The sequence below is a fragment of the Falco rusticolus genome, chromosome 5, assembly GCF_015220075.1.
Source record: "Falco rusticolus isolate bFalRus1 chromosome 5, bFalRus1.pri, whole genome shotgun sequence".
In the NCBI taxonomy this organism is placed as follows: domain Eukaryota; kingdom Metazoa; phylum Chordata; class Aves; order Falconiformes; family Falconidae; genus Falco; species Falco rusticolus.
In genome coordinates, this window is record NC_051191.1 from 1056334 (window position 1) to 1073087 (window position 16754).

Consider the following 16754-nt stretch of genomic DNA (forward strand, 5'->3'; position numbering starts at 1 on the left):
TGATCAGGTTTTAATTTGAATTCTGCCCATTAAAATTCTGTAAGTATGACTTCTACTTAAGTGAACAGATGATTTTTTTTTCATAGTTGTATGACTGCTCACAAGTTTATGCATTATTAATATAATATTTGAATAATTTATAATTTGGTCATGATTATAAAATCGTATAATTTAATTATTACTAGTTAATTTTAGTTTGTACTGGGTTAAACCAAGTGTACTCAGTCAGGATCAGGATTAGCACTAGGATAGGGCTCTCTGTAGAGCACAGAGATGTCAGGTGTTTCCTGACACTTTTATTATCATCTGATACTTTAGAAGAGTAGGAAAAAGCTTGGAAAGAAAAATAAGTCAGTCTATGTGTAGTGTGATTAGTTGTATGTTCTTCTATAACAAAAAAACAGGTATTTTCTTATTTCTGCTCCTAGTTCTTAAGTGTGCTGTAGCTGGGACTGGTGTACATGTGTGGCTAACGGGTGCTGTCAGCTGTTGTGAAATCTCAGATGGTTGGGCTTTAGCACTAGGTACAAATGTTATTCTGCCTTTTCCCGGTTTGAGTCCATTTCTCATGGTAAGGGGAGCATGAAAGATGATGAGAGACGCTTGTCTGACAGTGTCGTGGTAGTAGCAGAGATTTGTTTCTCTCCCCTCCTAGTAGACATGATGAAAAATGAAGCTTGAAACACTTGTGGCGTGACAGCAGAGTGGGAGACGTTAGCCAGCGGCCTGGAGGTGGCCAGCAGGACTGGGAAGGCACCAGTATAAGATAAAAATCGAATGGAGTAGCAGGTGGAACTTTGAGAGGATGGGAGTAGGATACAGCAATATGAAGGAGAACCTTCAATCCAGAAGCAGATCCAAACCTGAACATCTTTCATTGGGAGATCAGACTTACCTAATCACACAAAAGCGGCTTGCTCAGACCCACAGCGAACCGATGTCATGACTGGCAGTCAGACAGCTGAGCTTCTTCCTTTGGCAAGAGACGAAGCAGCTATGTTGCCCACCCTTGAGAATCCACTAATATGTGGTTACAAACATACTGCAATGTCCAGAACAGCAACCGTTCAAGAACCACTTTGATGTGATTAATACTGGAGAACTATTTGTCATGGGTAAAAATTGCTCCTGTTTTCAGTCATTTGGTAGTCTGTTGCTCAGTCTATTCAGATTGAATAACAGCTCCAGCACTTATTTATTGAGCAGATTCAGATGCAGATGCAAAACTGAAGTTTCTCAGTTTGGGAAAATGCAAGTGTTTGAATTCAAACTCCAAAGATTTTTAGCTAAATTAATAATGTAAATCCTGTGACCAGGTGGCTGGGAACAGAGGTAAATTGGAACAGCATAACAAGTCAGGTGTGACTTCTGACATGACTGATTATCATAGAATCATTTGGGTTGGAAAACGCCTTTAAAATCATTGAGTCCAACTGTAAACCTAACCCTGCCAAGTCCCCCGCTGAGCCATGTCCCAGGCACCACGTCTGCAGGACTGTTGAATACCTGCGGGGACGGTGACTCAACCACTTCCCCGGGCAGCCTGTTCCAATACCTGACCACCCTTTCAGGGAAGAAATTTTTCCTAATATCCAACCTGAACCTCCTGTGGCACAGCTTGAGGCTGTTACGTCTTGTCCTGTTGCTTGTTATCTGGGAGAAGAGACCGACCCCCCCTGCCTACAGCCTCTGTCAGGGAGTTGCAGAGAGCAGTGAGGTCCCCCCTGAGCCGCCTCCTCTCCAGGCTGAACCACCCCAGCTCCCTCAGCTGCTCCTCACAGGGCTTGTGCCCCAGACCCTTCACCAGCTCCGTTGCCCTTCTCTGGACACGCTGCAGCACCTCAGTGTCTTTCTGATGTGGGCCCACTTTTTTGCAGTGTCTTTCAGGGCCCAAAACTGAACCCCGTGTTCGAGGTGCGGCCTCACCAGTGCCCAGTGCAGGGGGACGATCACCGCCCTGGTCCTGCTGGCCACATGATTGCTGGCACAAGCCAGGATGCTATTGGCTTTCTTGGGCCCCTGGGCACGCTGCTGGCTTACGTTCAGCTGGCTGTTGACGAACATCCCCAGGTCATTTTCCGCTGGGCACCTTTCCAGCCGCTCTGCCCCAGCCTGTCGCGCTGCGTGGGGCTGGTGTGACCCAGGGGCAGGACCCGGCACTGAGCCCTGTTGAACCTCCTACAAGTGGCCTCGGCCCATCGGCCCGGCCTGCCCAGACCCCTCTGCAGAGCCTCCTGCCCCCCAGCAGATCAGCGCTGCCCCCAGCTCGGTGCCACCTGCAAACTGGCCGAGGGTGCGCTCGGTGCCCTCGCCCAGGTCATTGATAAAGGCATTAAGCAGGGCTGGCCCCAGCACGGAGCCCTGGGGACACCAGCTGTGACCGGCCGCCAGCGGGATGTAACTCCGCTCACCACCACCCGCCGGGCCCGGCCGGCCAGCCAGTTTCTGACCCAGCAAAGAGTGCAGCTGTCCAAGCATGATGGAAGGCAGTTATGTGTTAGAGACAGATATTTCTATGAAGTAATCATTTCAGTAGGGGCTTCTACTTTTTTAAATGAAATATTAAGTAATTTTTTAGTTTAATAGTGGGTATAAGCTGTAGTGAAATATTCCTTGTGATTGATTTTAGGAGATTTTAGCAGTCTGTAGAATCTCTGTTTCTTTTTTAAGAATGAAGATAAAAGAGGGATCAGAAGGTCTTACAGCCAGTAAGGGAAAAGATGCTCAGTGTGAGTAACTGACAGTTATTTCTATACATGTTATGTGCTGTCTCCAAGCAGATCTGTAAGAAATGCTGATTTAAACATAAAACCTTGTTAGAACCTACAGCATGCAACAAAGAAGGCACCTCTAAACTCTTTGACTCTGTAATGGGCAAAGCAAGCAAGCTTCTGGGGTTTTGGGTTTCATTAATATATCTTTGAATATGTGCTTTCAGTTTCCCAGATGCAGAGTATGAAACGTCTGTCATTTGATTTGAGGAGAATCATTTTCCTGTTGTTACCGTTCTTATCTTAGTAGCTGCTACTGAACTTACTTGGCGTGGAAAGCGTTGCATGGAGAAAGGAACTGGCTTTGCCTCTTTAGTTTAAGATTTTTTGGAATTATTTTGGACAGCAGCAATTACTATAGCTGTTACTCATTAAAGTGCCCTGGTGTCTGTTCTTTGTGCAGGAAATCCCCCACAGTATATAGGTATAATGCGTAGGTCCTATAGCAGGGGGCCTCAGCATGATAAGGACTGGTTTTCAGTCATGTGCGAATGCGTCAGCAATCTGCTGATGTGCAGTTTGCTTTTTTGCTGTGAACTAAACTATTTTGCCAAGTTTTTGAAGTGCATGCTGATATTTTAAAAACTCTTTGTCAGTTAAAGCAAAAAGCTTCAATGACTGTCCCAAAACACTGCTGGTATTTTTATGTAATGAAGGTTAAGCAATGTCTAGCTGAATACCATGAAATTTTATGGGTGCGTTTTCTGAAGGCTGCATCTGTTTGTTCTTTTCTGTTTTTTTAATTGCCATCATCTGTTGCAAGAAGCTTCATCTGCATATTTTCAGCAGCATCTGGTTTAATGGATGAGTTATTTCTGCATGTAAACTCTAAGGTCAGAGCAGTAGATGCAAACTTCTCCAGAGGGGCGTGGAGCTACAGTGCATCTTCTCTGAGGTACAGAGGCCCGTAGCTAGGGAACTGTGAGAAGGCTTAGGAAGTATTGATTCACACGTTGGTCGAGTTAAAATTAATCTGTTTGCCTTCAGGAAAGAGTTATGCTTTGCTTAATACTTCAGATAGCATCTTATCATGTGTATATATAAAAATTAAGCACTGAAAGGAATAGATTTTTCTTTGGATCAGTATATACTGATTTATAGTGAAACTATACTTTATGGTTTCACTGGTTTCTATGGGTTGTGCTAATGCAACTAATTTGATTGTGTATAGGTGGATTAGAGAGGCCACTTGACAGACAAGGTAGAGGTGGTTTCCAAAGTTCTCCTTAGTTACATGTCTGACTACCACTAAATTACTACACAGTTAATCTGGTACTTTGTCTGTCCTTTGAGTAATTTTAAGACAGTTAGGGGTCTGGTCAGACAACTAAATATCCTTAGCAGAAACAGAGGAGCTTGAAGTTGGGAGAATGAACCCAAATGTCAGGGTCCAGATTCTTCCACAGGATGAGTAATTGCCTGTGGATAAACAATCTTAGTTGTTCCCAAGCATCTTCCACAAAAACCTTTCTCAATCCAAACAGGAGCTACTCTACATTATGTCTGTTTGGGCCTCTTCCCATGACCAGGCTTCAGGTGAAAAGATGAGCCAATAAGCTTGGCATTAATTTATATTGTTTACTTGGATTGGCATGATATAAAAGTCAGGACTCTACACAGGAAACTTTAAAAATCTCTTTAAAGGAGATTTTTCAAAATCCAATATATTTGTGTTACACCAGAGACTAAGTTGGTAAATTGTAGATTATCAGCATCTTGATAATACAAAAGTGTGGTGTGAGAGCAGTCCTTGAGTAGTTTTACTATTGTTAGAACAAAGTAATGGGGAATTAGTGAAACTGTGAATTAGGTCTTAAAATCTTTCTGTACCATCAGCACCTGATGTTAAAGTTTATGTCAGAGCCGAATGTGTAATTTTGAAATGTGCCTGTTCTAACAAGCATTTTAAGGAGACGAATGATCACATTAGTGATTTTCTTTAAAGTAATTTGTTTCCTTAGCCTGATTTGATTTAAATTTTGACCTTCTGAGCCTTTTGATCTAAATCCATTTAAGATGCTTCTGAAGGGCTTGAAAGCTTCTGACTTCTCATTGTCTTTTATATTGAAAATGTATGAACTGTTCAGAGTGAAACATTTAATTCCCACAAAAGCCATATCTTTAGGGATACACAGTCCTCGGTCTACAGCAAAGCAAAGATTAATGGAAATTTGAGAGGAAAATCAGCTTGGTTTCTGACTTGTGCAGAGCTCAGTGCTGTGCTCACTTGCCTATGCTATGTTCTGCCTAGCCATTTCCCTATCTGTGCTTTTCAGTGCTGTGCTTGAGGCTCAAGTATTAGGAAAATTTAAATTGGTCTTATCCTCTTTCCTCTTGTTATATGTCAGTAACATTTTAGACCACCCACACCAGCTCTTCATCTCTTCATCTCTTACCTTCTATTATGTTCCATGTGAGCGTAGTTTAAGGATGTGGGGAGCAAAGCTTTAGATCTTCTGAAATACAGACCTTATCTGGTAAAGGATGGATCCTGTGATTATGAAACCAAGCATATAATGCCTCTAATTTAGAAATCTACTGCTGTTCTGATTTATTTTCAGTCAGTCGAATTGTTCACATCAGTCATTGGAAGCCCAGGTTTTCACTGATTAGAACAGATGTGCATCTTAAATTATCTGTGGAAAATATATAACAAAAGAAATTAATAGGAAAGATTTTCATGTAGCACTATCTTTTTTTCACCTGGGCAGTAATTTCAGAGGAAATGATGTGATGTGTCTTCACTATTTATATTGATACGACCCTTACCCAGCATATTGTTGTTAACAAACTCCTTGCACTGGTACCCAGCTGCATCGTTTCACTTGTAAGCTGCTTACAGGGCATTTTCCTCTGTGCGTTTCAGCTTGTGAAGTGATGGGTAGATACTTGTCCACTTCCCATCATAGATCTCCCTTCATGCAGGAAAAAATTCAGAATTTTATCTGATAGTACATTATACAGTAATTATTAATATATTCTTCAGCAAAATAATACACTTTGTAGAATACTAGTACAGCAGTAGAATTAGCACAGTAACAGAGCTTGAACAAATCTTCAGCCTTGAAAGGAGTGTTATTTTTGAACATACCCAGTGCTGCTAGATGCCAGCAAATGCAGACATCTTTGCTTTTACCCTGTGTACATGCAGGATTACTGCTGAAGGATAAGTAGGGCACAGTTTATTACTGCAAGGTTTCTGTTAAATCTAGTCTCGAGTGATATTTTTCCTGTTTCTATGCACTGAATCTGCTTTCTTGCAACAGAATTTCAGGGGGGGGCTGAGCAGGAGATGGCAATGGGATCACCAGGTGTTCAGTAATTAGTCTTTCAAATGCCATTTCTTTCACATCTAAGGAGCTTTCAGTTTAAACATATGGATGGTTCTCCAGCACAGTTCAGTCATCTTTTTCTTTTCTTTTTTTTTTTTCACCTGGGACACAGCTCAAACCTGAGTTAACCCGCATGCAGCGAAGAGCACGTAGCGTGGTAGGGAAGCATCAGGGTGAAGCAACGGGTAATGATCCATGTCTCAACTCCTAACACAGAAAGAGATGCTGAGTTGAGCCATCAAAGAGCAAAGTGACAGAAGGAGGAACCTGGGATGATGCTTAGAAGCAAGTGGCAAGGATGGCAGCAGTGCTTTTGGCTCAGAAAAAGGCGAAAAATCTCTCTCGTGGAAGCTGCTAGTGTCTTAGATGGCTGGCTCTCCCGTGGTCCAGGCAGCAGCTGAGGCCATGAGTCTTTTGTATCCAGGCATGAGGGACATATCTTTGAGAGGGCTGTGCAGTTGTCTTGTTTTATATGTGTTTTTCACCTCAAGACTGAAAGTGGATCTGTATACACTGGATGAGATGGGCTTTCTGGGTAAGCTCGGCAAGGCAGGGCTGCGGCAGGGTGGAAGGCTGTACGCTGGCACTGGCTGTTTTGCCAGCAGCACATCAAGGGCTCGGCGTTTCTCCAGGGAGCGCTGGCTCCACTTGGTCTGGTGCTGCTCAAGTGCAAGGTGGAACTGCAAATCTTACAGCTTACTGCCATTAAGGAAGCATTGGGATTTGGCTGAGGTTTCAGACAGGCGTTTTTCCAGTATTTGTTGGGTTAACTTCTGTCTTTTAAATGTATTTCAACTTTGGATTTCCAGCTGTCCTGAAACTGGGTTTGGGGCTTTATGGCCATATCCTCCTTTAAATGTTGTCCTGTTGGTACATCCATGCCAACTTAAGGAAGATTCCTGCCCCAGGAGGGGGGTGGGTTGGCCATTGGTGCTTAGCACATTTCTGTTCCACCTGGGGCTGGTTTGTCATTTCTTAACAGAAAACTTAGAGGAGAAGTGTTTTGTTGGAATTTGCTTCTGAAAGTCAGCTGCAGTGGTGGTGGGTCCTTTTAAACGTTTCAGTGTGCATTGCTCCACCATCTCATCACTTGTTGCTCACCTATCGACTGTTGAAGGCATCTTCATTCCGGTTTTCCAACCATCAAGAGAATCATAGAACCACTTATGTTGGAAATGACCTTTGAGATCAAGTCCCACTGCTAACCCAGGACTGCCAAGTCCACCACTAAACCATGTTGCCAAGCACCGCATCTATGCATTTTTAAAACACCTGCAGGGACGGTGATTCCATCACCTCCCTGGGCAGCATGTTCCAATGCTTGACCACCCTTTCCATAAAGAAATTTTTCCTGTTATCCAATCTAAACCTCCTGTGGCACAGCTTGAGGCCATTTCCTCTTGTCCTGTCTCTAGAGGAGACCGACCCCCACCTGCCTACAGCCCCTGTCAGGGAGCTGCAGAGAGTGATAAGGTCCCCCCTGAATCAACCCTCTTCTCCAGGCTAAACACCCCCAGCTCCCTCAGCTGCCCTTCATAAGACTTGTGCCCCGGACCCTTCACCAGCTCTGTTGTCCACCTCTGGCCACTCTCCAGCACCTCAATGTCTTGTAGTAAGGGGCCCAAAACCAAGCACAGCGTTCGAGGTGCAGCCTCACCAGTGCTGAGTACAGGCACAGGAGGGTCGTATCCTTCATGTGGGCATTCAGCTGGTCTGGAAATAGTAACGCAGACAGATGATCAGCGCCCTGTGGTTTCTTCTCTTCAAGTAAATACCATTGTTAGGATATGAAAGGGTGGTGTCTGCTTAGGTCGTCTCTCCCAGGAGTACCTGGTTGTTCTACTCTACATAGCCATTGACGTGGTTGCAGCAGAAAAGTTTCTCTAGTTGCAGTTATGACTCGTTGCCCCTTTAAACCAGTGCTAGTTTAAACTGAAAAATCGTAACAAAAAGATACAGTTGCCAGTATTCCTTTAAAATATATTATATTGTCAGTCAGATGGAAGTACCTGATTTTATACTATTCATCAAAATATGTAATTTCCACATGGTCCTTGGAATAGAGACACTTCTTCTTTCAGTAGCTCGGGCATGGTTTACCTCTGGTCTGGTTCTTATTTTTACTGTCTAATTAGAAATGCTACCTTCTTCTAAATTATTTCACTGTGAAGAAAAGAAAGTATATGGCTCTTTTCCTTATAAATTCACTTGACCTTGGCATACTCCATAGGCATTACTGATTACACGCAATATGTACAGCATATAATTAGTTCATCAATGATGTAGGGTCTAAGTTCCATTTGACCTTAAATCCTTGCATAAAGCATCCTCACCTCAAAGTCCTGCTGCTGCGGCTCTTTTTGCACTGTGTGATATTCATGTGAATGGCCATCTCATTGGCTTTGGTATGACCACTTGCGAGGTAAAGACTGGACATTTGAAGGAGATTTGTAGGTACAAGGCAAGCGTTTAAATTCAGGAATGTTCTGCTGGTTACTCTTCCTAAGACTGGGCTTAGGAAAAAGCACGTTTCTGAGTGTAGGACATAATTTCAAAGATCTTGATAAATTAACAGAGGTGATTTTTTTTCATATTAATTGTACATTTGGCAGCTTGTCGTGAGACATTACATGCCATGGTGATATTGAGATGTCACCCATTTCCCTGAATATTCTTTAATATGAAGGTTTTTGTTATTTTTCAGGTGTTCAAATGAAACAGTATTCAAAAAAGATGATCTGTTTTGGGCATACAATTTCTGCCCCACTCCATACTCTTGGACAGCACTTCTGGGCCTTATTTTATACTTGGTTTTCTTTGCACCTGGTAAGCAAACATTAGTTTTTGCATATAAATTAAAAAACTATAAAGGTAAAATGTCAGATAGTGAGACTACATGTTAAATTTACTCTTGAGTCCAGCTATTAAACTGAGATTGATCTTTTTTCCTAATTCTTAGGCATGGGTCCTATGCCCTGGACCGTCAATTCTGAAATTTACCCACTCTGGGCAAGGAGTACAGGAAACGCATGTTCCTCTGGAGTCAACTGGGTTTTCAATGTGCTCGTGTCACTGACATTTCTGCATACGGCTGAATATCTGACATACTACGGTAAGAAACAGTATGCGTCCACGTGTGCAGTACTACCATTGGCACATAGATTTTCTGCTGATATTGGGTCACTCAGTTGGTTTTGCTATGAAATGTCAACTGTGAATGCAGTGTTCTCAGCCCACCATGGTTTAGTGAGACTAGAGACCTGATATAATGTGCCTGGATCATAGTTTGGTCCAGCTTTCATAAGAAACATTTCTTTCTGTCCTTAACTGAGAACCTAGACACTTGATTAAATCAGGAAAGCTGGAAAAAAATCACCTTTGACTGAGTGAAATAGGCTGAATCCCACTTAAGGAGACGGCATTTGCATTTTTCCAGTTTATGGTGGCATCCAAGGCAAATATCAGATGGTCCTTGCAGAAATAGCTGTGTAAGATGCTACTGCCCCACTCCCAACTGTTAAGCCCTGTCTGCTGGAGTCTGCGGAGAGTTTGTCAGATTACTGCTTAGCCACTTGAGTACAAATCATTTAAATTGCATTAAGCTGCTAGGGACTTGATGCAATCTTCACATCATTAGTAGTACAGAGGCTTTCAGCTCCACTTGTCATTCCTTTGAGTCATCAGTCTAGAAACACATGGCAGGTAATTGCTTCTTGGCCCTTTGGTACCTTTTCTGCTCCCCTATATATGATGGGTCACAGGGGAAACGAGCTTTTCGCACTGCTAATTGTCTCTGCAGAGGACTTTTAAATAATAATTAGGTGTAAGAGTCACAAGCACGATTTTAATCCTGACTATTTCTTTTTTGCAAAAGTTTCTCATTTTGGGGGGTTGTTTTAGTATGCCTTTTGCTGTTAAGATAAACTAAGAAAGCTTTTGCCTTTCATATCTGGGGTTTTTTTTTGTGTGTGTGTGTGTGTGTGTATGCAATCATTTAATCACTGTTTATTTTAACAGCAGAATGACTTGCCCAGAAAGGATGTGTATTATTTTCCGTGTGAAATGAAATTGCTTTTGTTAATTTACTCTGTTGTGGAATGATGCAATAAAGTGGCCTTCTCCTGCACCCACAGCCCTGCAGCTCATTGTTTTAGCCATGCTGCTCCAGCCTTTGCTTTTACACACTCGGCTGGTATCTGCAGCCGGCTGTTTGTGCGGCTCCCTCTGCTTTGGAGCAGAGAAGGGATGGGAACTTCTGTAACCGACTGTGCATATTGTTCTACATTGCAGGAGCCTTCTTCCTCTACGCAGGGTTTGCTGCCTTGGGACTGGTTTTCATCTACGGCTGCCTTCCTGAGACTAAAGGGAAAAAACTAGAGGAAATTGAATCTTTGTTTGAAAACAGGCTATGTACATGTGGTACGTCAGATTCTGATGAAGGGAGGTATATCGAGTATATTCGGGTGAAGGGAAGTAATTACCATCTTTCTGACAATGACGCTTCTGATGTGGAATAATTTTCAGCTGCTGATGTATTTAATCATTTAAAGGCCTTCTGGGGGAAAAGCAGCTCTCTGATGACCTCACTGCCCTGCTTCTGGTCTGGTTCTCCTTTCTACTGTCTAGTTAAAAATGCCTTCATGTTCAAAAATGTTCCATTTGGGAGGAATTTCAATATGCCAGTGTTTTCTTGATAACTAAACGCAATGGCTTCCAAAAGAGATCGAATTCCACAATTATGTGAATTCACCAAGTGTGTGCAACACTGCACCGTCCTGAGGTATTTAGTAGGGTGCACTGTACCAGATGACTACAGAAGGCTATCCTAGATGGGCAGAGGTTGTCCTTATCTTCAATACTGATAAAAGGTAAAATAATAGAGTAACTTATCAGAAAGCAGCCAACATCTGTTGGTTCCCCATCCCGTAGCAGCCTAGGAAATAGCTCTGCTGTGCAATACAACGAATGATGAATGCATAAGGTGCTGTAACAGTAACCATTTAAACGATTAAACTGATTAGGAAAATACAAATATCTGCTATGCGTATGAGAGGGAACATTCCCCAAATTTACACGTCAGAGAATTTCCATTTTTATTTATTTGAGATAACAAGTAGAGAGCCATACTCACCTGAGTGGAGGTCCACTAGGGTGGCGTATGTCTATGTTACACCAGGTTATGTAGCCACTGCTGCTCTTGAGCACACACTACGTTCAGGAGTTGGCGTTTATGAGAGAAACTGCCAAAATTAACTACCTGACGACAGGAAAACAGAGCTAAGTATGTGGCCACATGTACAAATGAACTGGTATGAATTGCTAGGTACAACGACTTCAGTTAACTGGCTTCAGTTAGTTGGGAAAAAATATTATTTTTGTTTTCCTTTTTTGCATTTGAAAGTTTGGGTTCATGCCTAGTTTTGAACAGAAAATGTCATTATCTAAAAGAAAGAAGAGAGGTTTTGTGCTGCTAAATGCACAGTGGTCATCCCTCCTGCGCCTTTGGCTCACGAATAGTCTTACTGCCTTCGGTTTATCTTCGTATGTGCAGAGTAAATGAATCCCAGCACGTTTTTCCTTCAAATGCCCTTATGCAACCAGTGTCTTGCTGGATCTAAAGAGAAATATTAGCAATGGACAGAAGCCTGCATCTGATATTAATTGCCTTACTGAAGCATTACAAAATTGTCAAGAAAACGTCAGGCACAAAAATCAACTTTGGCTGCCTTTAGCATGGTAATGAAAATATGAATGGTATTTTATTCACCTGCCATGATTGCTTGCCTTGGTAAATTGAATTTTATGCCGCTACATAAAAATATTGGTTTTTTCCTTGCCCTGTTCGCACTGCTTTAAGTCTTCAGAGATAGGAGTTTGAAAGCATCAACAATTTAAATTCTTTTCTTTGAAACGTTTGCTTCATGAAAGAATGTGGAAAACCTCCTCTGCCTGTGGGCTTCTCCCCATTTATTTGGTAAAAATACATTTATTTTTCATCATGTAAAGATTAAAGAAGTTGTTGGGTTCATCAGCTTTTATAATTTGTTTTGTGGGCTTTTCTTGGGTTGAAAAATATTTTGAATGTAGGATTACTATTAAAACTGAGACTGGACATCTGTTACTAAATTATTTGTATTGGACAATGTGGGGTTTTGTTGTTGTAAAGAAGTCTGATATTAGGTTATCTGATCTTCTCGGGGGGAAGTTCTTGCTCTCCAATTATTGACCTTCAGCAATTGGGCGTATTTTGTGTTATCTTCTTTTTTACTTGATTAATTGAAGAAATATTTTGAAAAGAAAACATTTTAAAGCATCCTCCTGTGATGTGGCTGGGACTAAAAGGGGAAAACATAGCAGATAAAGGGAATTTCAAATGAATCATTGTAAAGAGTGGCTTGACCTTGAACATCTCCTTGTGCGGTGAGAGGGCTGGATTCTCACACTTTCCATCTTGCCTCCCCTTTAAGCGCACAATATTTTAAAGCTTGAAAATGCTTAGGTCTCCAGACCTATCTACGAGTGCACCCACCACGGGAAGTCTCCGTTAGGTTGTCACCTCTTTGAAACCTTCACTGAAGGTGCAGTACCTGATATGAGAAAAAGGGATGCTTGGCACAGATGAGAACAAAAAGTTTTGAGGACAAATTGGTTTCTTCCCAAAACCAAAAAAATGTGTGCGTGAAGACCTTTATTCGGAACAGTTTTGTTACCCAGAACAGCATGTGAACGGGCGTGTAACGCCCAACTTGTGCTTATGTGGTTGATAGGTTTAAGAGAGAATTTACTGGTTTCTGAGAATAGGGACTTAGGGTTCTGATCTTCCCAAAAGCATAAGCCCACGCTCGCCATTCCACCTATGAACATTCCTTTCCTTGCTGTGTTTTGCTGGAGCAGGGTGCAAGCCAGGGCGGGTGTCCCTGCGCTGGCACAGTGTCAGCGCTGACCTCGCACTTCATTGCACTTGTATCCACAGGTCGAGGAAACCGCTGCATTTATTGGGCATAACCAAAGCAAAGTCACTGGAAAGATCGCTGTCACAATATCAGCCTCTTCTGTTTTGCAGGCTTTTTAGCAGCAGAAGACCGCCTCTCTCTGTCAGCCTTGTTTCGTGGACGCTCTCAGAAGTGGCACTCAGTTGTGTGCAGCACTGGGCTTGTTTTCTCACACAGGATTGATCTTACTGAAAGCGGTTTTCTGAAGGTTTGCATCCTGACCCCTTTTTCTTGAGGCAAAATTGAGACGTACATTTTATTCATCGCCACAAGGGTGCAAAATATATCACCTTATTTGTTGTCACTCCCCCTTTCCCGCCTGCAGAGAGTTAGGTTTAAGCCTTCCTTTTAGGGTTGCTTTACACCAAGACAACATTCCACACCTTAGAAACAGTGAACCTAGTACCAAGCATCATGTGTAATAAAAATGAGATTAGATACTTGAAATTAATCTTAGTCAATTAGGTTTTTATTTTTAGAATCTGTGAACATTTATAGCGTATGAAGAAAATTAAATAAATGTTTCTATTTTGCAAAGATTTTTTATATTTGTGCATATTTTAAGTTTTAAGAGATTTTTGCTAAAGGTAGACTTAGTAACATTCCAGATAAAAGAATAAAAATACAGTGTAGCTGAATAATTTCTTATGACAGGATTTTAATTTATGAAGTAGCATAAATAGTATGTCTAAGCACAATATCGTTTTATTGAAAGTTTTCTGCAGAAGATGTGAAATTGTTTCTTCACAAGGACTGCACACTTCATTCAGGTATTCTGTGCATCAGGAACGCTAGAGTAATACTGCTGGTAGAGTTGGACATACTGATGATACACAACAATTTGAGATATTTTAATTCTTATTGATCTACTGACTACGTGTTGTGATCTAACAGCAAGTATAAAAGAAACAAGTCCTGATGCATTTTTAATCTTTTTAAATTTAATTCACAGTAAGTCACATACAGTAGTTTGTTTACCATGTTGAAATTAAAAAGTGTTGGGGGAGTTAAGATGATTTGCCACTTGTTTCTTCCCCTTATCACTTTGTTGATCAAAATGATCTTTTAATAAGAGAAGCAAATCTGTTTCGAAAATAGACATAGAAACACAGCAAGGCCCCAGGACTCATTTGGAGGGCTGAAGATGCTGGATCGCTCTCGTAGACGTTGCTACCTTGTGAGTTGCGGTGATAGCCCTGCCAGAAATTTTGGGACGAGAGAGGATACATCCCAAGGATCATCATTCCAACGCCGACTTATTTTTGCATGAGTTGGTAAATGCAGCACTTCACTAGTGTAGGATTTAGGGTTGGGGGGGGATTAGAAAGAAGGGATGCATCAAAATCCCCGCAAAGTCCTGTTTCAGTAGAGACAGGTGTCTTAGCCAAAAGCAGGAGTCTCTGACTGGTCTCCCAGGTGGGAGAAGGACGGTGGGACCAAGGGACTGCGCTTGGGCCTGTGGATGGGAGCGGGGCGCTGGGAGACTAAGGGGGAGGAAGCACATGAGTGCTCCTCTCCACACGGAGGTGAGAAGATGACAACAGAGTTTGCAAAGCCAGTACATTTTTTCCTTGGTGAAATCTCTTTTGCCCTTCTTAGTCGCTCGGGTTGAACACTGGGGAGAAGTTTTGACTTTCAGGGGCTGCTACAGGCCCTGAGCAAGGGTCTTTCTGTCGGACATGAGCGTGCTGGGTGGAGTCCCACAGACATGCAGTGGGCTAACAAAAGATAGACCCTGTACTTCTCAGCTTTATACCCAACTTTCTCCTTCTCAGCATCAACACTTTTCTAACATGGTCTTCTTGAAATTTTACTCGTACTTGCATAAGAGGCTTTGTCAGCTGAACATCAATATGCGAGAAAGAGGCAGAGTCTTCAGAGCGTAGAGATATCTTGGAGTAGAAATCAAGGCAGAAGAGAGTTCTGCAAAGCACTTTAAAGAGTAAAATATTTGTGCACTTTTTTTCTGAGAGTCAAGGTAACCAAACCATTCCTCTGCATTGGGAAGAAAATCGAGCTTTGTGTACCAGGCCAGAAGCAGATAATGTCACAATATGTGCTTTATGGCAAAATGTGTTTTTTATCGCGGGTAACATTTACAGCTTACATGTAGCTGCTGCCTATAAAGTGACTCAATCATTCTCTGGATTTTAACAAGTCACATTTTTGTGCAAGAATCTTAGTGGTTTTCTATCAATCTTCATCACCTTGTGTACAGTACAGTTAAACATAATCCACAAAGTGGTCTAGGTTGTGGCAGTGTTACAAATGTCAGCACAGTAAAATCTAGGTGACCATTGTTGTTCGTGATACTGGGGTTAAAACTCCTTAAAGGCAACTATATAGAGATTTTAAAAGTCTGAAAAAAATGGCAGTTCTTATCTATTTTGTGTATGTTTTCATATAGAGAAGGAGTTTTTTATGTGCCAATAACCATCACTGTAGTGTTTTGTAAATGGGTGTTAGTAGTGTTCCAGAGTTCTGTATATGAGAATATCCTTCAGCCACAATGACCTGTTAGTGTGAACCGGCGGCATGTTTTGAATCTTACTCGCACTTCTCATCGGAGGTGCTCACTCATTGGCTTCAGTAGAGCTCACTCACACCAGGGGAAGTCTGGCCAGCACCAGGCTTCAGGAATACAGATTTCATCTAAGTCCTGCTTTTTCACATTGTCCCTAGACAGTATGTTACATGTGAATGATCTGGCACGTGTAATTATAAAGCTTCGACTCCGGTTCAGTTACACTCCTCAATTCTGTTGACATACGGTTTGTCAAAATTTGGTTTGGCCTTTCATTGCATTCATATAAATAATGGGCGCACTGATTAATTATGAATATTGTCCACCTATTTCTAAAGGAAACATCAGTTTCTGAAGTGTTAAAGGCAAAGTTTTCTTGCTGCCTTAAACATTACATAGACTTTGGAGAGAACTAAATGTATGACCATCATCGTGACTTCTGCAGGAGAAATTTCATGGATCCTTAGCAGGTGTGAAGCGAGATGGTTTCGTGGTGCTGGGATGCTGCGTTACACCACAGACCTTGCCTAGTGCATGCCTGTTGTCTGTTCGATTTTAAGTGTTCGAGTAGTCCCCATGAAATCAATAGGATTATTCATATGCTTGATATTCTCCATGTGCTCCGTGTCCTGCTGGTCCAGGGCATCGCTGGGAAGTGGCATGAGTCACATCTCCACTTTCCATCATGAATCTCACACCTCTACAAAACCGTTAACTGGATCTTTCTGTGACGAATTCTATGTAGAATATGTGATACGTCAATGGAGACAGAATTGATAGTAATAATTCCATGTTGAATAACAACGTGGACATGGTGCCATCAGGCATACTGTGGTCCCTGGGTGTGTGTCACGGTATTCAGTACAAAACAGGTTTTGGCAAAACTAATTGTTGAGTTGTCCAAGTTATTTCTTAACCATGTCAAACATGTGCCATTTCCTTTTGCAACCAGTCAAGCCTATAACGTATGAAAGTGTTGTACATTTTCTGAAACTTAAGTGATGTAAAATTATTTAATTGACTTCTGTTCTGATTGCTTTAATGAAGTTTGGTCTTTACATAAATATCTTCAAAGAATTGTCAGTGCCAGAAATGTAAATGAACAAAATAAAAGGTGAGATACTTAATTACAGAA

At 41.9% G+C, this 16754-nt stretch overlaps 1 protein-coding gene across 2 annotated transcripts in view; it reads left to right on the plus strand.

Moving 5' to 3' along the window:
- Positions 1–16754, plus strand: part of SLC2A13 (solute carrier family 2 member 13) — a 169346-nt gene extending 152592 nt beyond the window's left edge. The window contains exons 8-11 of one of the 2 annotated variants that reach the window (XM_037387736.1): positions 8808–8929; positions 9063–9215; positions 10394–10522; positions 15958–16754. In XM_037387736.1, the coding sequence (XP_037243633.1) occupies positions 8808–8929; positions 9063–9215; positions 10394–10522; positions 15958–15974 (421 nt within the window). In that variant the 3' untranslated portion in view covers positions 15975–16754. Of the gene's footprint in view, positions 1–8807; positions 8930–9062; positions 9216–10393 lie in introns of both variants that reach the window. The other variant, XM_037387735.1, reaches the window with a different exon arrangement.